General features: G+C 41.1%; 2 protein-coding genes across 4 annotated transcripts in view; one reads left to right on the forward strand and one right to left on the reverse strand.

Annotated features, from left to right (window-relative positions):
• Nucleotides 1-22980, reverse strand: part of LOC122694357 (C-C motif chemokine 3-like) — a 47111-nt gene that overhangs the window by 2241 nt on the left and 21890 nt on the right. The window lies entirely within an intron of this gene.
• Nucleotides 21-8466, forward strand: LOC122694358 (C-C motif chemokine 3-like). 3 transcript variants are annotated; one of them, XM_043903004.1, is made up of 4 exons: nucleotides 21-209; nucleotides 6557-6743; nucleotides 7470-7584; nucleotides 7968-8466. In XM_043903004.1, the coding sequence occupies exons 2-4, from the start codon at nucleotides 6677-6679 to the stop codon at nucleotides 8056-8058; spliced, it is 273 nt and encodes a 90-aa protein (XP_043758939.1). In that variant the 5' UTR covers nucleotides 21-209; nucleotides 6557-6676; the 3' UTR covers nucleotides 8059-8466. The 3 variants fall into 3 exon arrangements, with proteins under 3 accessions (XP_043758939.1, XP_043758941.1, XP_043758940.1); XM_043903006.1 differs by lacking the exon at nucleotides 21-209 and adding an exon at nucleotides 6277-6424; XM_043903005.1 differs by lacking the exon at nucleotides 21-209 and adding an exon at nucleotides 6279-6464.

Genomic DNA, 22980 nt, shown 5'->3' on the forward strand with positions numbered 1-22980 from the left:
CTGGATGACCTAGATAACTGACCATTTGAGTGACTTCACTTTTCCCTTCCACATGTTCTCTCTTATCTTTTAAATTCACCAAAGAAGAGTGAACCTGCAAAACCCTGGGCACCCCACCCTCACCCCAGCAGAGGCAGAGCCCCAGGTCTGAGCTCTCTCTGTGAGACCTTGCTGTGTGGCCTCAGCAGTGCCGTGCACCCTCCAGGACGGTGAGTAACAAACCTTGTCTTTTCAAAGTCCCTGATGGTTGTTGCTGAGGTGTGTATCATAATAAGAACCACAATGGCTGATGCAGCTTCAACATTGGCTCCAGTTGGGAAATGTCAGTGGGGCTCCCACAAAAAAATACAGCCCAGGCGAGTGCCTGCAGGCATCACCATCAACAGGCTGGAGACTGATGCAAGACCGCTGGGCTCTGGGTTAGCTGGACTTACTGGGAGCTAATATGATGAGCCTTAAAATGTTGTTACTCTTTGAACAGCAAAGCTCTCTGCCAGGGATCTCTCATATGGACATAAACACAATGATGAGGTTGTATGCATAATAGTGTTTGTCACAGCTTATTTATAATAGTTAAAAGATGGCCTACAATTACATGATGGTGTATTCACCTCTTGTAATGATAATTCACCATTAGAAACTGTGAAAGTAAAGAAATTTTACTTTCTTTAAATAACGACATTTCCTATTTCCTTATTGTAAAATCAAGGAGAAAATTCCAAGGTTTGTCTGGTAGCTCAGTGGCATCATTAAAGACTCTGACATCTCCCCTTCTCACATCATTTTGTCAGCTTTTCTTCTTTGCACTTTCATCTCATGGTTCTAACGTGGCTGCTGCTGTTCAGGCATCAGTGCAATTCAGTTCAGTCACTCAGTCATGTCTGACTCTCTGACCCCATGAATGCCAGGTGTCCCTGTCCATCACCAACTCCCAAAGCTTGCTCAAACTTATGTCCATCATGTCGGTGATGCCATCCAGCCATCTCATCCTCTGTCGTCCCCTTCTCCCCTCGCCTTCAATCTTTCCCAGCATCAGGGTCTTTTCCAAGGAGTCAGTTCTTCACATCAGGTGGCCAAAGAATTGCAGTTTTAGCTTCAGCATCAGTCTTTCCAATGAATATTCAGGACTGATTTCCTTTAGGATTGACTGGTTGGATCTCCTTGCAGTCCACACTCTCAAGAGTCTTCTCCAACACCACAGTTTGAAAGCATCAATTCTTTGGTTCTCAGCTTTCTCTATAGTCCAACTCTCCCATCCATACATGACTACTGGAAAAACCATAGCTTTGACTAGATGGACCTTTGTTGGCAAAGTAATATCTCTGCTTTTTAATAATGCTATCTAAGTTGGTCTTAGCTTTTCTTCCAAGGAGTAAGTGTCTTTTTATTTCATGGCTGCAGTCACCATCTGCACTGATTTTGGAACCCCCCAAAAAATAAAGTCACTGTTTCCACTGCTTCCCCATCTATTTGCCATGAAGTGATGGGACCAGATGCCATGATCTTAGTTATCTGAATGTTGAGTTTTAAGCCAACTTTTTCGCTCTCCTCTTTCACCTTCATCAAGAGGCTCTTTAGTTCTTCTTCACTTTCTGCCACAAAGGTGGTGTCGTCTGCATATCTGAGGTTGATATTTCTCCCAGCAATCTTGATTCCAGCTTGTCCTTCATCCAGCCCAGCATTTCTCATGTTGTACTCTGCATATAAACTAAATAAGCAGGGTGACAATATACAGCCTTGACGTACTCATTTCCCTATTTGGAAGCAGTCTGTTGTTTCATGTCCAGTTATAACTGTTGCTTCCTAACCTGCATACAGATTTCTCAAGAGGCAGGTCAGGTGGTCTGGTATTCCCATCTCTTGAATTTTCCAGAGTTTTTTCTGATCCACACAGTTAAAACCATTTCTGCCCTTTATTGTGCCCATCTTTGCATGAAATGTTCCCTTGGTATCTCTAATTCTCTTGAAGAGATCTTTAGTCTTTCCCATTCTATTGTTTTCCTCTATTTCTTTGCACTGATCACTAAGGAAGGCTTTCTTATCTCTCCTTGCTATTCTTTGGAACTCTGCATTCACATGGGTATATCTTTCCTTTTCTCCTTGCCTTTCACTTCTCTTCTTTTCTCAGCTATTTGTAAGGCCTCCTCAGACAACCATTTTGCCTTTTTGCATTTCTTTTTCTTGGGGATGGTCTTGATCCCTACCTCCTGTTCAATGTCATGAACCTCCGTCCATAGTTCATCAGACACTCTGTCTATCAGATCTAATCCCTTGAATATATTTCTCACTTCCACTATATAATTGTAAGGGCTTTGATTTAGGTCATACCTCAATGATCTAGTGGTTTTCCCTACTTTCTTGTTTAAGTCTGAATTTGGCAATAAGGAGTTCATGATCTGAGCCACAGTCAGCTTCCGGTCTTGTTTTTGCTGACTGTATAGAGCTTCTCCATCTTTGGCTGCAAAGAATATAACCAATCTGATTTTAGTGTTGACCATCTGGTGATGTCCATGCGTAGAGTCTTGTCTTGTGTTGCTCAGGCATCAGGTCTTCACAAAAAGTCTCATTCACAGGTATAGGAGTGAGTCTCAGAGAGGCAGAGAAAAAGCAGTGTTACTACTGCTTTTAATTCAATTTTTTAATCATAATTTGTGATGCTAACTATAGATTATCCTCAAAGGTAGTAAAAATTAATTTTAAGCATATAGGAAATAGAAAAATACTGTTTCATTTCTGAAAGTTGGGTAGGCAGCATGGCAACTGTAAGTAAGAATGTGAGGAGTTTTCATCTACATTCTTCCTGTTTTATTGTGGCATAAATGAATTCTGAGCCATAATCTAAATACAATGTCTTTGCCTAAAGGTAGGAAAAGTTCTATTACCCAAACTTAACCCTATTAACTTCGTTTATTTCTTTCAAGTGCAGTTTTCCCCAGGCTTTTGATAGTTTTAGTTACTTGCTTTTTACCAGGGGAAGGGACATAATTGTAGTCAGGATATGAATGCAAATTTTGTAGTTTTCTTACTTATACTTAATATTACAAGACTTTTCCAAATCATTCCAGTATTTTTAAGAGTTGCTTAATTTACTCATCCATCAACATAGTGCATTAATATTATCATGCGCTACTGTAGCACATTTGAACTGTTTTCAATTTTTATTTGCTACAAATACACTGCACCAAATATCTATACGCATAAAACTTTTTGACAAATGAGGTGTTTGCCCATAGGATATTTTTCTAGTTGTAGACTTTCTGGGCCAAAAAATAAAGACATTTAAGGCTCCTGATCTATAGAGACACCCTATGTCTAATATGTGTTCATTTCTATACCCAACTGTTAAACAAGATGATGACATATTGTGGGGACTGGTGAATGTTTGATGAATGGAAGGAGTGGATTTAAAAGTTGACTTCATCTACCATGGTCATGTCTGTAGCCCAGACTTCCCCAATTCCATTCTGTCCATCTGAGTCTGGATCAAACACAGCTCAGGCTACTGAAGACTCTACGGCATCAGTAGATATGTCACAGTCAAAACACCTGTGAAGAACATTAGGAATGTCTTCTCCAAGAAAGGCAAAAGGGAATGGTATGATCCCTAAAGATCTGTTCATGGTAGAAGACCAGCTAAGCTCGGTCCCTTAGTGACAGCAACTCCTGGCTCCCCCCACCTCCATTTTCACGAATCATTTCCTCAGAAGCGGTCCGAGCAACATGATGTCATGGTCCTTTCCACCCAGGATGCGGTTTCTAGTGGGGCCTGTGTGCTCAGAGTGCTGTGGCATCACCCGTAGGTGTCACCCTCTGTGACCAGCACAGCTGCAGCAGAGCATCAGATCTGCTCTGTGGGAGGAACTATTAATCTGTAGATCTTTCCATGTCCTTACGGCTCTGACACTAACATCACCTCACCTCCTGTCACTGGCCAAAACCTTTCCAGCCAATCAGCCCCAACAAATGAGCAACTGGGCTCTTCTTGGATGCTCTGAATGTCTGTGTGACCCCAGGGACCCCAACATGTGCAACTCATAACAAGACACCATGCAGCAACTTCCCCTCTGGTCACACCAGCCTCCAGCTTCTCATGCTCTAGAGTTGCCTATAAAGGGACAAGGATACAGGATGGACTCCCGAAGGATGCAGGCAGCAGCACTTGCCCCATTCTATCTTGGCTTTGCCCTCTTCCAGCCCATCATCAATGATTTCCCCATGCATTCCCCATGCTGCCCTAGTCCACCATCTCCTCACCACAAGCCTCAGTTCACAAGTCTTGTCTGTATCACAAGACTCAACCCTCAGCCTTTCTGCCTTTTAGAATTGTTTCTCGGTGCTCTGGACAGATGTCTAAACCACATCACTTAAGCCTATGGTTGAGATTCCCCACATGAAAGCAAAAAACTTCACAGAAGCTTTCGAAATACTCCAAGCTGCTCCCCAAACTTCCCAAGAACTTGTAACTGTCCTAGCTAGGCAGAAGAGGACTAGGACCCACTTTTAGTGGGGAAATTGAGGTCTGATGCATTCATTCAGTTCAGTTCAGTTCAGTCACTCAGTCATGTCCAACTCTTTGCGACCCCATGGACTGCAGCACACCAGGCTTCCCTGTCCATCACCAACTCCCAGAGCTTGTTCAAACTCATGTCCATCAAGTTGGTGATGCCATCCAACCATCTCAACCTCTGTCATCCCCTTCTCCTCCTGCCTTCAATCTTTCCCAGCATCAGAGTCTTCTCCAAGTAGTCAGTTCTTCGCATCAGGTGGCCAAAGTATTGGAGTTTCAGCATTCATTAACAAGATGCAAATGCCAGGTCCGATTGGTTCCTAGGATGAGCCAAATGACAGAGTCCTTTGACTCTCACAAGGAACTCCACTCTTCGGGTGATGTACAGAAGGTGGCATCTTGCTGGCAAATGTCTCTGTGGACCAGATGAAGTTCCCCCAAAAGAGACGGAATAAGGGCTGCCTGCTCCAATAGCTGTATTCCCTGAAGAGGGAGCCAGAGACTGAGAACAAGACAGGCAGAGATTCAAAGCAGTAATTCAAATTAAAGAAGAAATGCTGTTTCCTTGGTTCATTTTGTGTCTTACCCTGCAGCCCTGAGCACTGATGTCTCCACCAACTTCTGGCTGGCCGCCCTCCGAGGGGGAAAGAAATTGACTTGGCTTTTCTGGGGCTCTTGATAGCCACTTCCTCATGGTTAGGGTAATTACTTCAGTGCCTGCTGCTTCTCTTATTTCTACTCAGAGTCACCACAAATTTGTTGATGATCATGGTAGTACCCGCAGCCTTCTACCCTGGTATCATATCAGGATCATTCCCACTTCCTAGAAACAGGCAAGGGTTGTGGAGGAAGACAACCCATGGGACGTGGGATGAAGAGCAGATAAGCACAGATAGCAGGTTTATTTCTTTCTGGTTTTTTCCTCTTCCCAGAATGTTTTGCATCTTGCTTTTTAATATTTAATATTAAAAATCAAGTCTGTCATGGGCATAGAGAACATATATGTGGTACCATAGAAGAAAGGGGAATGGGATGAATTGGGAGATTGGGATGGACATATATACACTATTATGTATAAAATAGATAACTATTGCAAATCTACTATCTAGCACCAGGAAATCTACTCAATGCTCTGTGGTGACCTAAATGAGAAGGAAATTCAGAAAGAGGGGACATATGTAAACACACAGCAGGTTTACTTTGCCATGCAGCAGAAGCTAACACAACATTGTAAAGAAACTATACTCCCATAAAAATTAGTTTTTAAAAAAAATTAAGTCTGTGAATGTCACTCTATTTGTTTAAGAGGCTGGCATTAGGGTCCTAAACATTAGCCTTTATGTCTATCAGTGGATTTGCTCTATTATTCTAACACTGTAGAGTACGTAGTTTAGTGTCGGTTATTTTATCATAGATAAGCTACCCCAAATAACACTGTCCTTAAAGTTTTCCCCATTTATGAGTTCATTTCCATAGTGTACATTCTGAAAAAATAGAATTTCTGGTTCAGAATATGGGCATTTTTAAGTCTGCTGACCCTCATCCAGCGTTCAATGCAGACTTCATTGTAGGGCTGTGATGGGTATTTGACAAATAGACCAGTTACTGGAAAGCTAATCCTGGCTTTCACCATCCTTGTACCTCCAGGCTTTCCAATTCTGTTCTCTCCACCTAGGAAGTGGTTAAGCTCACTTATCCTTCCTGAGGCTCAGTGGAGATTTTACCCATCACATTTAGACACTGAGGACGATTGTGGGAGTGTATCAGGGCCTCCCACTCTATGGAAGAAGGCTCTGATCACTCACTTCATAGAGAAATCTGTCACATGGAACGGAAACAGCTAAGGCTGATCCCTGGGCAGTGCCAACTTCTGGTCCATCTGGAGAAACAACTTCCTCATAAGCAACAAGCAAATTGGTAACTGAACTATGTGCTATGTGCTCCCTAAGCTCCTCTGGTAATCACAGGCAGCACTGGGTGGTAAACTTACATGATACGACTACACTTAAAATTCCACCATAGATACCTCTGACTTTTAAATTCCCGCAGCCCAGGACATCTAGAAAAAGAAGAGAAGACAGCTCACATTCCAGAAGGAGACACGCAGCAGTGAGTTCCCAAGCCCCTTCTCAGCTCTGCCCACACTCTCCTGCCTGCCTGTCCAGCATCATGAAGGTCTTCCTGGCTGCCGTCTTTATCCTTCTCTGCACCGTGGCCCTCTGCTCCTATGCACAAGGTAAGTCTGCTATCTGCTCTCCATTATCAGTTGCTACTCATACTCGAGTCCAAAGTCCAGCCCGCGTGCCGTGGCTTAAGAACCCTCATGTGAAATTAAAGAACGTTGAATGGGGTTTCAAAAATGACATGGTTGCTTTTTTCAAGATGCTTCAAAAGGAGTGTATTGATTTGGGCTGCGGGTTGGAGTTAACAGAGGTTTTATCCTACATTTTAGGTGAGAAACTTGAAGTCTAATGTGTTTGCTTGTTAGCATGAGGTAGAGGGGACTTCCTCGGTGGCTCAGTGGTAAAGAATTTTGCCTGCTATGCAGGAGATGCTTGAGATGCTGGTTTGATCCCTGGGTTGGGAATTTCCCCTGGAGGAGGGCCTGGCAACCCACTTCAGAAGTTTTGCCTGGAGAATCCCATAATCAAAGGATCCTGCTGGGCTACAGTCCGTGGGGTCACAAAGAGTCAGACACGACACAAGTGACTTAGCATGCACTTATGCTTTAATTGATCAGGAAAACATTTCCACAAAAGAAGCTGGGAGTAGGAAGTAGACTATCTATGGTTTAGCTCCCTGTAGAGAAAGATAGAGACCAAATGAAGAGACAAGTCCAAAGACAAGACTAGGGATATTAATGAGAAACCAGCAAATGAAAGAATCAAATGATTCCCAGTGTTCCTGACCCTCTGGGGCTTGCCTTCACTCCTGCATAACTGTTATTCTTGTTCCCGTACAGAAAGGGTTTACACCCCACCCACTTGCTGCTTCACCTACATCTCCGGGAAAATCCCCCACAGAAATGTGGTTAACTATTTTAAGACCAGTAGCAACTGCGCCAGACCTGGTATCATGTAAGTGTCAGTCCTTCTGTTCAGCCCTGGGGAGACTCATGACATGGAGGCGGGGGTGAGGAGTATCCACAGGGGTCAGAGCAGGGAGCAGATCTCAAGAGCACCAGTTCATGGAAAAGGGTCGTCGTGGGAAGGTGCTCAGCACTCTTGGGGCCTTTTGTGCATTCAGGTCACTGGGCTGTCTCCTGACATGGGGTGAGGGCTGCAGGGAGCCAGGGAGGATGTGGCCAGAAGTAGAGGGAAGAGAGAAAAGGAAGGGACAGCAGAAAGGAGGTGGCCTGAGGTTATCTCCATAAATCCCACAGGGATGAAGATGCAGAGGCCACAGGTGGTCAAAACCATCCCTACTCATTCTCTGTATTATACGTCTGCCCTCTCCACAGCTTCCTCACCAGAAGGGGCCAATATGTCTGTGGCAATCCTGCTGACAGCTGGGTCCAGAAATACATCAGGGACCTGAAGAAGAGCCCCTGAGTGGGGCAGAAGGAACCCACTGAAATGTGGATAGAGATTGGGCAGCAGGGACCTGAACCAGGGGACTGCAAGCCCAGAAGTTCCCTCTCCCATGCGTCCCTCTCCCCTCCACTCACCACATTCTGGAAACTTTCTTTACTTTAGTTGAGCTACTGAAATGCTGTAAATCATTTTATTCACTTGTTGCTTTCTCTGAGAAATCCTATGATTTCCTCTCAATGAAATCCCTCTCATTCCCAAGCCCCTTCCCAGTCAATCACGCAGAGGCTGATGGGTAATGATTTACACTCCTGTCTCTGGGTAGACCTTGGACCACATCCATCAACAGATGCTTATTGAGTTTTTCTGAGACTTTTCCTCTGTTAAAAATGTTAGAATAATAAAAATTATTCTTGTTTCTTAAATATATTTTAGACTTTTGGCTTCACTTTTTTTTCCCCTGTGATAAATCAGTTTCACTGGTTGGAAAGAATAAGAAAGAATGCTTAGAGGCATCTGAGCAGAAAGGGAAGTCAAGAGAATGAGGATAAGTGTCATTACAACCACACCAGCTTTATACCAGCGAAATACTTCTTGTAGACCAGGAAAAAAGCAAAGGATTAAAAACAAATGCAAACTAACGTGCACCAAGGAAATCCATCACTTAAATAGAAGACATTACTTTGCCAACAAAGGTCCGTCTAGTCAAGGCTATGGTTTTTCCAGTGGTCATGTATGGATGTGAGAGTTGGACTGTGAAGAAAGCTGAGCACCGAAGAATTGATGCTTTTGAACTGTGGTGTTGGAGAAGACTCTTGAAAGTCCCTTGGACTGCTAGGAGATCCAACCAGTCCATCCTAAAGGATATCAGTCCTGGGCGTTCATTGGAAGGACTGATGTTGAAGCTGAGACTCCAATACTTTGGCCACCTCATGTGAAGAGTTGACTCATTGGAAAAGACCCTGATGCTGGGAGGGATTGGGGGCAGGAGGAGAAGGGGATGAGAGAGGATGAGATGGCTGGATGGCATCACTGACTCGATGGACATGAGTTTGAGTAAACTCCGGGAGCTGGTGATGGACAGGGAGGCTTGGTGTGCTGTGATTCATGGGGTCGCAAAGAGTTGGACATGACTGAGTGGCTGAACTGAACTGAAAGCATTCGAGCATGCATATTTATGCATTTTAATAAATTCAGCTCTCTTAAGAATAAGGACTAACAGCTTTTGAGGACTTGCTATGAACCACAGCCTGTACTAAGGGATTTACATGCATGGTCTATTCTTCAGAATCACTGTGCTGTGTGTACTCTGAGTATCTCCCTTTGACATATGAGAAAACAGTTTCAGTGAGCTTGTCCAAGGTCACACAGCTAGTAACGCTGTGGTCAAATCTGCAGACGAGAGCAAGACCCACTCTCTCCACTAAACACTAAGAAATTGTGTCTCAGAGTTCCACTTGAAGCAGATTTACCAGGAATGCACAATTCCCTGGCAAGAGACAGACTATCTCAGTGAGCCAGAAGTGAGTTGTTGGTTAAAGAAAGGATAGAAATCCAGAGATAGCCTGGCACTGAGACCTCTTCTAGACTGAGGATGTTTGCAGTTCAGAAAAGGTGGCTAAGAAGGTGAGCTGAACCTTTCTCAGCCTTACTGGACTGGTGGAGAACAAAGTACCAGGCTGCCCAAATGAAGGAACCACAAGAAACCATCTTCTGTCTGGGCTGATGCCTTAGGAGGAAAAGTAAACGAGAAGGAAGCCATCCCTTGAACAAGAGGAGGCAAGCTCCCATCATTTGGGGAGTTTAGAAAATCTCAAACTCATTGAATATTTTTAAATACAATCCCAGATGCTGGTGCCACAAATGCCTGACAAGGAAGCTTGAGCTTTTTGGTGACTGGAAGTTATCGTGAGTATCCTTGCAGATATGTAAAAGTAAAAAATGTATTCCGGAACCAATAAATGCAAAAACTGAAATAAAACCTCAGAACAGGTTAAAACCAACAGAGGAAATACCGGTAAAGTTCAAACAGATCAAAATGAAGCAAGGGGAAACAAAAAACTAAAAAATACAAAAGAGAGGGTAAGAGCCACAGAGGATAGAGCAGGGCATCTGTCGTCTGGGCGACTAGAATCTCAAAACAAGAGGAGAAATGGGAGTTTGTTGTATGACTCAGGGAACTCAAACAGGGGCTCTGTGACAATCTAGAAGGGGGAGAAGAGAGGGAAATGGGAAGGAGGTTGAGGAGCGAGGGGACACGGGTGTAATTATGGCTGACACTTGTTGATGTTTGACAGAAAACCACAAGCTTCTGTAAAACAATTATACTTCAATTAAGAAATAAAGTGGCAAAAAAAAAAAAAATAAGAGGAGAGAGAATGAGACAGCAAATGGATCTGAAGAGATAATGGCTAACAGTTTTACAAAAAAGATGAGAGATATAATTCTGAAGATACAAGCAGGGAGGGCATTACCCCCACTGCTATCAATGGGCCAAGTTTTATATCAGCCACTCCTACCCTCAGTCCTAGCTGGAAAAGGAGAAATACCACTGATGCTGGTCCCTGTCTCACCAGCCAATCCTGATGGCTTGATGAATAGTGTGTTCTCTGGGACTTCCCATAGAATATAATGTGGATGGTCTTTCAGCCTCACATGGTACATCTACTCCACCATGCCCACTTCCACAGTCATTTTCATCCCTTCCTTCTCCATCTGTCATGAATTCAAATATTTTAAGTTCACTCCACATGAGTCATTGATTTCTCTAGGATTCTGGAGCTTTCCTGGCTGCAAAATCACACCAACCTCTGGGATCCTTACCAGGAAGTAATAGCCTACATCCAGAAAGAGTACTCTTAAGTCAATAAGTTCCCCCTAATCCATTCTTGTGTTCCAGCTTCCTTGATCAAGCACCCTCAAAATCGAGACCCAAGATACTCTTCCAGCTCAGGCTGATACATGCATGCTAAATTTTGCTGTTCCTTTGGAGTTTAGTTCCTTTCCTCTCTTATCAGAAATATAATTTACTGACATGAGAAGACTATGTAACAAAAAGATATGGAAAATATGAATGGTCCTATATCTATTAAGGAAATAACATCAGTAATTTAAATTCTTTTGCAAAAAAAGAAATAATCTTCACACCTAGTTGGCTTCAAAAGCACATTTGGCTTCAAACATTTATTGACAAGATAATGGAGAGAGAATAGTCTTTTTAACAAATGGTGCCAGAGAAACTAGACATCCACAGACCAAAAACAAACAAAACAAAGACATCTTGACCTTCACACCTTACACAAGAATTAACTCAAAATGGATCGTGGACTTAAATGTAAAATGAAAACCCACAAAACTTTTAGGAAAAAAAAATGAGAAAATCTTCTGGACCTAAGACAAAGCAAAAACTTCTCAGATTTGACATCCAAAATACAGCCCATAGAAGGAAAGATCTATAAACTGGACCTCATCAATTTTAAATTTTTGTTCTTCAAAAGACCTTGTGAAGAAGAAGAAAAGACAAACTATAGAAAGGGAGAAAAGTCTGCAAACCACATATTTAACAAAGCACTTATATTTGGAATATATAAAGAACAATCAAATCTTAACATTAAGCAAACAAATGAACAATGAAATTAGAAAATGGATCAAAGTCACGAGCAGGCATGTCAGTGAAGGATATATACAGATGGCAAATAAGCAATGGTGGTGTGATTGTGTTTTTTTAATCTTTATTTTTTTAAGATATTGACTGAAGTAGTGCAGTAGGCAGAATAATGACCCCTCTCTCAAAGAAGTCATGTCCTAATCTCTGGAAACTGTGAATATGTTACATTACATAGCACTGAGGAATCAAAATAGCCTTAAACTGATTTCAGATAGGGAGATTACCCTGGGTTATCTGTATGATCCAGTGTCATCACAAGGCTCCTCATAAGGGTAACAGGAGTGTGAGTGTCTGAGTGAGGCAATGTGAGGAAGACTTGATGGGCCATTGCTGGCTACAGACAAGGAAAGTGGCACAACCTTTAGAAGCCATAAAAAGCAAGAAAATGGATCTTCCCTTGTAAGTACAGGCTAAGTTTCTTCAGTTGTGTCCAATTCTTTGCAACCCTATGGACTGTAGCCCACCAGGTTCCTCCGTCCACAGGGATTTTCTAGGCAAGAATACTGGAGTGGATTGCCATTTCCTTCTCCAGAGGATCTTCTCAGTCCAGGGATCCACCACACACCCTTCATGTCTCTGCATTGGCAGGCGGATTCTTTACCACTAGTGTCACCTGGGAAGCCCCAAATAGCAGAGGAGGGCATCCCTCCAAAAAGGAAGGCAGCTTTGCAGATATCTTGATTTTAACCCAGTGAGACTCATTTCAGACTTCTGACTTCCAGAACTGTAAGAGAATACATTTGAATTGTTTTAAGCCACTAAGTTTGGGGTCATTTGTTACAGCAGCAACAAAAAGCTAATGCAACTGAATCACTGTGCTGTACGCCTGAAACTTACATGATACAGTAAATCAATTCTACTTCAATTTTTTAAATAAGTAAAAATAAAAATAAGAAGCTAACACAAATACTTATAGATAACATGATACTATAGTGGTTTTAAAACATGGCCAAGATTTCTTTGACACTCCTCTCATGCAGAAACAGGGATCTAGAACCCCTCTCCTTGAATCTGATCAGGCTTATGACTGCTTTGACCTATAGATTATGGTAGAAGAGATACAATAGGACTTCTGTGACTAAGTCATAAAAATCCAGGCAGCTTCTACCTTATTCACTTGGAACACTCATCTTTGAGCCTTAAGACTGCAATCTAGAAGGGCAATATGTACACAGCTCCAGTGAAATTCCCAGCCCAGGCACAGCATGTGACCAAGGAAGCCGTTGTAGAAGTGGATCTTCCAGCCCAGATGGTGAGGGCTATTTCTGACCTGGACTGCTGGTGGCATCATCGTTGATATCACATCTGTGTGGTCAGATCAGTTGTGAAAGAACGTCAGCACCTTCTGCTCTGTGGGGAGCAGCAGTTAGCACACACTTCACAGATCTATCTGTCCCTGAAGGGGGCCTGCTGCAATACCAGCTCCTGGCCACCCTCTAACTAGGAAATCATTTCTTCAGAAGGACCTCAAAGAACAAGCAATTTCATCAGAAGTGTTTCCAACCAATGGAGAAATTGAGATATTCGTGCAAATACTCTGAACACCCCTCTGTTAACCAAAGGGTGTTGACAAGCCTGGGTTGTGCAATGGACAGCATGACACCAACACTGTGATTAAAATATTCCCCCCTGTCACCCCCAGTTTCCGTCTTCAATGCCGTGAGGTTTTCTCTCTACAAAGAGAATTGGCAATGGCTTGAACCCAAGAAGGAAGTCACTCTTTCCAGAGGGTCCAGGCTTTCATATTCTACCAAGTGGTTCAGAAAGGAAGAGCAAGGGAGGTTAATTTCACCTTATAGATAAGATAATTGAGGCCAAATTCACCAAATTAATTGGCAAGAGGCATACTCCAGGTCTATTTATTTCTCACTGGGCCAGTTAAGTTCAGATTCATGTGAGTTACTCCCAAAAGCCCTGGTGTCTTGGAGACAGAAGAGACAGCCCAGGTTTGATCCCTGTTATTTTTAGTGACATCATGGGCTAGATGAAATTCCCTCCCCGCAGAGATGGTAGGCCAGATAAGGTATTTTCACGTACTGGTTCATTTAGTCCTCAGAATATTACTAACGATGCAAATTTTATTGCACCCCCAGTTGATAGAGGAGGAAACGAAAGTTCAGAGAGTTTAGATGAACTTCCTTATGGCTGTGCTGTTAGCAATGCTGTGTAGTTAGCAATTTTGAATCAACCTGGGTCCATCCATGTCCCATGCTCTTAACCATCAGATCCCTGTCTCTCAATGTGTGGTTCCACCTGAAACAGTTTTAATCTGACATTCCCTGTTTCAGTTGGTACTCTGCTTGCAGCTAGCCAAGAGATCATCCTCCTGGGTGGGCAAAGGTAAGATGATTCAAGTCCCTCTCCCCACTGTGGCAGCTTGGCTTGACGCGTGCTTATCAAACAAAAGTCAGAGTATAGGCAAAGTCTCTCTCTCTGCCATCCCTCTCCTTTCCCCTTACCCCTACTCAGATACATTCAGGGCACATCAGCAAATATATTGTCTATGTTGAAATCTACCTAGGTTTTGAGATGACTCCCGCTATCCTTCACAGCACCTCCAATCTCTACAAATATTTCCCTTGGTGTTTCCTCATCTGCATTTATGGGAGTGGTGAAGCAATAACATTCCCTCCCCAGGGCAATGATTCTCTCCCCGTCTCTTCAATCTCCGGCTCCAGTAGTCTGGAAGGATGAAAAGAGATACAGGGATAGTCCTGCCATCTCCAGGGGATGTTGTCTCTGGAAGGGATATATGGAATTGTCTTTTGGGGGTGAGACAACAGTTTTTTGCAGGGTGAATTTCCAACCAACGTCTTATTAAATTACATAGAAAATTTCAGGAAGATGGAGAGCAGTGACACTGCCTAGTGCTGGGAAATAAAGGAGAAGAATTACTCATAAAATTACAGCAGAATTCTGCAACTTAGGCAATCACAAGTATGGCCCCAATTTTAGGAAAGATATACCCAACTTGTGTAATGGTTAATATTCTTCACATATCAAAAATTTAGAAAAATAACAAACATATTACATACCTAAGTGTATAGAACACACAATTTTGCTTTTAAAAGAAATTAAAATGTCTCCTTTTCCTTTTCTCATTATTTTTCCTTACTACTCTTAGTCCATCCAGAGGAGGTTTGATGGCACTGAATACAGCAGGTAGCCAGGGAGCTTGGGGTGCAAATGAAGAGTGAGCTCCATGCCACATTCTCCCATCTCCAGACAAGGTCATGGCTCCATCCACATCAGAACATTTACATTTACTTCCTCAGACATCTCACTATTTTTTCTCTTATGTCCAAAGACTTGTACACAAATGTTTGTTCAAGTTTTATTGAAATACCCCCAAGTTTCGTTCCAAATAGAACTCAAATAGCTTTCAAGTGGTGGATGGATAAACAAATTGTGGTGCAGTTATTCTGCTATAACACACATTCTTAAAAATCACTGCAATGTGAGAAATTGTGCAATAAAAACCATAGGGCTTCAGGGAAATAGGGTTGGGACACAACACTCAAGCACTTCCTCAATGACACACTGGAAAAACTAGGAATCTAATAAAATAATAGTACAACTTTATATATGTGAAATAGTTAACATAAATAAAACAGTAAATATGACACTTTGAAAAAAACCCAAAGTTTGCTTGTGGAAGTGAGAGTCGGAGGGTTGCAGCTTGTAAGTTATTGTGAAGTTGTAGAAGGAGGGTTGTCTAAAATCAGAAACTTGTAATTCGAGTTGTGGATGGGTATGGCTCATAACATACGCAATGAACTGAGGTAGATGGTAGGCATTTGAGAGTGTGTGTGTGTGTGTGTGTGTGTGTGCGTGCATGCTGTAGTAATATATACCTATGAGGCCTGTTCACCTAGTGTTTTTCACGGATAAAATCACATGCAAGCAAATGGAATAACTTGTTTTATGCTTAAATTGTTTCCTAATGTGTCAATCATATTAGAATAAATTCACATTTTCTAAAGAAGTATTATAGCAGAACTAACTATACATTCACACAGTGGTATATTACTCAGCAACAAAAAAGAGTCAACTACTGATACAGGCAAAAATATGGATACATGTCAGGAGCATAACATTAAGAATCCAGACTGAAAAGGCTACATATGGAATTATTCCAGTAGGATGAAACGATAAGGACAGAAATCTGATCAGTGGCCAGTATAAATTAAGAGATGGGAATTTCATCAGAGACACTAAAAACCTTTAAAAAAGATCAAAGAGGAATGTTAAAAATGAAAAACAAGATCTTATAAGTGAAGGGTACATTAGCTAGGCTAACAGCAGACTAGACAGAGCAAAGAACCGGTAGACTCGAAGATAGATCAATAGAAAATGTCTAAATAAGATACCAAAAGTGACAAAGTGTTGAAAATAAGAAGAGTGCATTCAAGATATGTATAAAAGTACCAAATAAAGAAATAAATATGTATTTATTTATTTAATGTAAATATTTATGTAAATTTAATGTAAATATTTATTTAATAAATATGTGTTTATTTATTATAAATATTGTTTGTCGGAGTATCAGAAAGGGTGAGAGAATTAGGAAGAAAAAAAAGAGTCGAAATTCTTAAACTACAGATCCACTAAGCTCAGGAGCCCCAAGCAAGATAAATACAAAAAGCAACTACGCACAATAAAATCAACTTCAGAAAATGCAAATACACTATACATATTCATGTGTACATGGGACATTCACCAAGACACACTATTTCTGGGCCAAGAAACAAGTCTCAATAAACATCCAAGAATTACAATAACACAGAGTATATTCTCTGACCATAGTAGAATTGATTAAATCTGATTGATCTAATTAGAAATCAAAAGCCATAAAATATATAGTAAACACTCAAATATTTGGAAATAAAGAATGCAGTTCTAAATTACTCATGCAGCAAAGATAAAAATCACAAGAGAAACAAGAAAATATTTTTAACTGAATGATGATGAAAACACATGATATAAAAACCTGTCATTTTGAAACTAAAGCAGACCTACAAAAGAATTTAGAGCTTTTAATATTTCTATTCAAAACCAGAAAGATATAGAAAAACTAAATAAATCGTTCACCTTATGAAGCCAGGAAGAATTGAGCAAGTTAAGCCCAAAGTAAGTTCATAGAAGAAAAGAAAAAGATTGCCAAGCAATGAAACAGAAATCAGAAAAGAGAAAAATCAGTGAAGTCAAAAATTGGTCATCTGGAAAGATTAATGAAATTGATAAATCTTGTTGTTTCTCATACTTTTCTCATTGGGTCCCTCATCAATTTCCCATTAGAGACCAGCAGCTTATCCTTCTATCCTGTTGCTATGTCAAAGCCAGTCCTCCTGACTCTCCATGGCAGAGACATCTTGAAGGACATGGAGTGGGCACAGTCCACAAAGCACAGACAGGTGGGTGAGGAAACATCCTGGAAAGGACCAGCCCCGTGGGGCCCTGCTAGGTGTGCAGGACACAGGAGAGGTCCCTGGGAAGTTTTTGCATAGGCCCAGGGCCTACCAGGGGTCAAGGAAGAGCTACCTTTGTGCAGAGGACAGGAAGTGAGCCCCCATGAGCAATGAAACAAATGTCTAGGGAGTCTTGGGGCTTGAGGAAATAGTTCTCACTCTGAAATTAAACTGAATCTGAAATCCCCAGTACAAAGAGAAACACAGAGTAGAAAGGGAAAGAATCCCACAGATATTCTGCTCCTAAACTGTTTCTCTTTTATGCATTTTTTCCTTTTACCACTGTTTCCTCCATATAAGAGACTGGAAAGTCTGTGCCAACCCCAGCAAGGTGTGAATCCAGGAAAACATCAGCAATTGGAATTGGACACCTGAGGGGTCTACAATCAGCAGGGAAAGAGTTAGAGACGTGAACAGATTGGCTACAGGGACCTGAGCCCGGCAAGGTCCCTGAGATCTCATGAACCACTTCCAGACAAACTCTAGGACTCAGTTTCCCTTTATGTTAAATTTATCTATGCTATGTTCCGGTTGTAATTCCTTTCCAACTTCAAATTGTATTATTTACAAAATGTGCTGAAATATCATGGCCTGCTCTCACATCCCCTCACCTTGCCCCTTCAGTCACACAGGGATTTCAGCGTCTGCAATCAGCTGGGTCCAGGGCAGACATTGTAAGAAATTTATCAAACCAGCAATATTTATTGACTATGTGTACCCAGTTGTGGATTCTGGATTTGGAAAGAATAAAGTTGTCCTTCCTTCCATCCTCCTGTGTGTCTCCCTCTGAATTTAATTAAATATTAAATTTGAGAAGTATTAATAGTAGAGTGCTGGCACTGTGTCTGGGTCCTGTGGCTTTGGAAAATGCTGTTGTCAGCCTGTATAGTAAAAGTGTTACAAAAAGAGTATGTGGGGTCCAGCTGTTCACTGCTCAAAAGCCAATTAAACAGGTCAGGTGGGTAGAAAGGAAAGCTTACTTTCTTTCAGATCCTGGCAACTGCATGGAGGGTGGGGGTGCTGAGCAGACATTTGTCCAAAGACTGACTCCCCATCACTGGCAACCAGTGGGGCAAGAGCGCTTACATTCAGAAGGAGGGGGCTATATGTAGAAACAGCACAGTCAGCTCTGACAGTCATCTTCAAGTTGGTCATTGGTGGTGCGACCAATGTCATCTTGGTTGTTTTAGGTACAGTTAATCTTCAGTTCCAGGGTCGGTTTGTTTCCACTTCTTTGGGGTCAGTTCTCAGAATTGTGGCAGCTTATGTGGTGGGTACAGTCTGGGTCATCATGTAATTAAAGTATTGGGGTTTCAGTATCCATAAGATAGCTCACAGGATATGGTTCAGAATATTAGCTACAGTCCTTGAGAAGGAACTAAAGGTCCTTAACTATGCTTAATGACTATGTTATTATCATTTGATCTCCTTTGACAGCTTCCCTCTGTTTTTTCATTTCTCATTTCTCTGATTAAACTTATTCTCTAAACAGAAAGAGAAATTAAGGAAACAATACCATTCACCATTGCAACAAAAAGAATAAAATACTTAGGAGTATATCTACCTACAGAAACAAAAGACCTATACATAGAAAACTATAAAACACTGATGAAAGAAATCAAAGAGGACAAATAGATGGAGAAATATACCGTGTTCATGGATTGGAAGAATCAATATTGTGAAAATGAGTATACTACCTAAAGCAATCTATAGATTCAATGCAATCCCTATCAAGCTACCAATGGTATTCTTCACAGAACTAGAACAAATAATTTCACAATTTGTATGGAAATACAAAAAACCTCGAATAGCCAAAGCAATCTTGAGAAAGAAGAATGGAACTGGAGGAATCAATCTGCCTAACTTCAGGCTCTACTACAAAGCCACAGTCATCATGACAGTATGGTACCGGCACAAAGACAGAAATATAGATCAATGGAATAAAATAGAAAACCCAGAGATAAATCCACATACCTATGGACACCTTATCTTCAACAAAGGAGGCAAGAATATACAATGGATAAAAGACAACCTCTTTAACAAGTGGTGCTGGGAAAACTAGTCAACTACTTGTAAAAGAATGAAACTAGAACACTTTCTAACACCGTACACAAAAATAGACTCAAAATGGATTAAAGATCTAAATGTAAGACCAGAAACTATAAAACTCCTAGAGGAGAACATAGGCAAAACACTCTCTGACATAAATCACAACAGGATCCTCTATGACCCACCTCCCAGAATACTGGAAATAAAAGCAAAAATAAACAAATGGGACCTAATGAAACTTAAAAGCTTTTGCACAACAAAGGAAACTATAAGCAAGGTGAAAAGACAGCCTTCAGAATGGGAGAAAATAATAGCAAATGAAGAAACAAAGGATTAATCTCAAAAATATACAAACAACTCCTGCAGCTCAATTCCAGAAAAACAAATGACCCAATCAAAAAATGGGCCAAAGATCTAAACAGACATTTCTCCAAAGAAGACATACAGATGGCTAACAAACACATGAAAAGATGCTCAACATCACTTATTATCAGAGAAATGTAAATCAAAACCTCAGTGAGGTACCATTACACACCAGTCAGAATGGCTGCTATCCAAAAGTCTACAAGTAATAAATGCTGGAGAGGGAGTGGAGAAAAGGAAATCCTCTTACACTGTTGGTGGGAATGTAAACTAATACAGCCGCTATGGAGAACAGTGTGGAGATTCCTTAAAAAACTGAAAATAGAACTGCCATATGACCCAGCAATCCCACTTCTGGGCATACACACCAAGGAAACCAGATCTGAAAGAGACACGTGTAGCCCAGTGTTCATCGCAGCACTGTTTATAATAGCCAGGACATGGAAGCAACCTAGATGCCCATCAGCAGATGAATGGATAAGAAAGCTGTGGTACATATACACTATGGAATATTACTCAGCCATTGGAAAGAATTCATTTGAATCAGTTCTAATGAGATGGATGAAACTGGAGCCCATTATACAGAGTGAAGTAAGCCAGAAAGATAAACACCAATACAGTATACTAACGCAAATATATGGAATTTAGAAAGATGGTAACAAAAACCCTATACGCAAAATAGAAAAAGAGACACAGATGTACAGAACAGACTTTTTAGACTCTGTGTGAGAAGGTGAGGATGGGATGTTCAGAGAAAACAGAATTGAAACAAGTATACTATCAAGAGTGAAACAGATCACCAGTCCAGGCTGGATGCATGAGACGGGTGCTCAGGGCTGGTGCACTGGGAAGACCCAGAGGGATGGGATGGAGAGGGAGGCAGGAGGAGGGATCGGGATGGGGAACACATGTAAATCCATGGCTGATTCATGTCAATGTATGGCAAAAACCACTACAATACTGTAAAGTAGTTAGCCTCCAATGAATAAAAATAAATGGAAAAAAATATAAAAAAAAAAAACAACTTATTCTCTGACTAAAGTTTTCCACAAACAAAAGGCAGGCAAAAGACATGGGTGGGGGGCAATGACCATAGGGTCCTACTCCATTTCAAAAGTATGCTTAGCCAAGGACCTAGCACACCTGCTCCTAAACACATCCCCCAAATACCCTTGCACATGTACACTGGGGAAGATGCACAAGAATACTCACAGCAGTCCTTTTGGCATTAGCATAAATAAATTAATAAAATCAATTATTAGCAAAAATTTAAATGGGAAAATGAAAAATACATCATGGTATATTCACATGCTGAAATACCGCCAGGAGTGAAAGAAAATGTACTACAGCTAGATACAGTAACATGGGTGAATTTCAGAAGCATAATGTTGAGAAAAAAATGCTATGAGAGAATACATATAATGATTCTACTCACATAAAGCTCAAAAATATACAAAACTAAAAATACATTGTTTAAGATTCAAGTATACTTGGTGAAACTGCAATGGGGAAGGAACTTCGTATTCTCACACAAGTTAATCACCAAAGGGATATTGCTTGTAAGCTTAAATTATGTACAATGACCCATCTTTGGGAGCCCTGCCTCCCATGTCACGATCATCAAGCTAAAATACCATTATTTAGCTCATAGGAAACTTCCAGACCATGCCCCTCCTGTGAATGGCTGCCAGACAGGAGAAATTAGCACATCTCCTCTGGAGTCTGACCAAAACCAGTACCTTACTCCCTCCCCTTCCAGTGTAAAAGAAGGCTGAATTCTAAGTCAGGATACATGGTTCTTTGGGACACTAGTCCACCATCTTCTCCTTCTGTGGGTTTTCTACATAAAGTCACTATTCCTTGCCCCAGCAACTTGTCTCTTGATTAACTGGCCCATTTTGGGGTGAGCAGTATAAGCTTGGACTCAGTAATAAAAACACAGGAAAAGCAAGAGTATAGCATAGACTGTTTGGAAGAGAGATTGTTTGGAAGAAAAGGGAAGAGGGACAGAACTGCAGAGGGCCACATGGGGTTGTGGGTGCAGGAATGTTTGTTATGCTGTTTCTCTTCATTCTCAATCTTTGTTTTATGCCTCTGTGTGTGTGTGAAAGAGAGAGAGAGAGTCACTCAGTTGTGTCCTACTATTTGAGACCCCATGGACTGTAGCCCACCAGACTCCTCTGTCCATGGAATTCTCCAGGCAAGACTACTGGATTGGGTAGCCACTCCCTTCTCCAGGGAAATCTTTCCAACCCAGGGATCAAACCCACATCTCCTGCATTGCAGGCAGTTATCTGGAGCCACCAGGGAAACCCTATTTAATGCCTACTCAATGCTAAATAAAAGCAATTATAAAGCCATAACAATCAGGTTATAGAAAAGAACATTTAGTATGACCCCATTTTTTGTTTAAAGGCATATGTATTTAATATGTATAATGATTATATACAGAAAAATGACTAGAAAATTGCACATCAAAATATGAATAGTGGTAAACAATGAGTTTTTTCTTATAGTTTGATTTTCTTAAAAAGTCTATAAGAATTATGCACCATTTTTTAAAAAAAATTACCTTCAGCCACATATAGAATTTTATAATGAAATGATATTGCTCACAATATGTCAAAGCACAGGCTATGAAATTGATATTTCTGTGTATGATCCCAGCTCAGAGAAAGCATGCAGAGGCAAAAGAAAAAGACACATCTAAAAGTGATACTGTGTGACCACATAGAATTTCTGTTTAATTCATTTTGCGTAAGTATTTTCTAAACTCCTTCATAGTACTACTTTTTCAATAACAAATCACGATGAAAGCTTTTTGTTTGTCTCATTTTAAGAAGAATGAGCCAGGTGGTCCAGTAGTTAGGACTCTGATCTCTCACTGTGGAGGCCCTGGGTTCAGTAGCTGGTTGCGGAACTAAGATTCCACAAGCTGTGCAGTACGGCCAAAAAAAAGAAGAAGAATGTGCCAAAGCCTACTGCTTACTTAAACTTTCAGAGGACTCTATGCATCTTGCTCATGGCTTAATCTCTGGCACCTAGAAGTGCTCTACTCATAGGATGCATTCAATAATTATTTATAGAAAAAATGAAAGAGTAAACAAATGAATTGATGAGTAAATGAGTGAATTGATGAATAAACAGGTGGAAGGGATAAAGCACAACACTTGGTCTCCAATAGTTATTTGTCCTTCTCTGTCTGTTTCCTTCTCTTTCCATTATAGTCTAAAACGGCATAATTTCCATGGATGAGAAGAAATTGAAGCCCAAGATGGGTAGGAGATTGTACGATGTTTCATTCCTTGACTTGGATGAAGTCCTTTCCAGCAGCCCAGACACTTTACAGACTGATCATCTTTGTGGATTCTTAGGAGACAGGGAGGTTGTAGAATA

The sequence above is a fragment of the Cervus elaphus genome, chromosome 5, assembly GCF_910594005.1.
Source record: "Cervus elaphus chromosome 5, mCerEla1.1, whole genome shotgun sequence".
Lineage (NCBI taxonomy): Eukaryota > Metazoa > Chordata > Mammalia > Artiodactyla > Cervidae > Cervus > Cervus elaphus.

Excerpts from the sequence above, each read along its gene's own strand:
- LOC122694358 (XM_043903004.1), top strand. The coding sequence starts at position 6,677 with ATGAAGGTCTTCCTGGCTGCCGTCTTTATCCTTCTCTGCACCGTGGCC. Across the intron at positions 6,744-7,469 it reads CCTCTGCTCCTATGCACAAG|AAAGGGTTTACACCCCACCC; the intron begins GTAAGTCTGCTA and ends GTTCCCGTACAG. Across the intron at positions 7,585-7,967 it reads TGCGCCAGACCTGGTATCAT|CTTCCTCACCAGAAGGGGCC; the intron begins GTAAGTGTCAGT and ends CCCTCTCCACAG.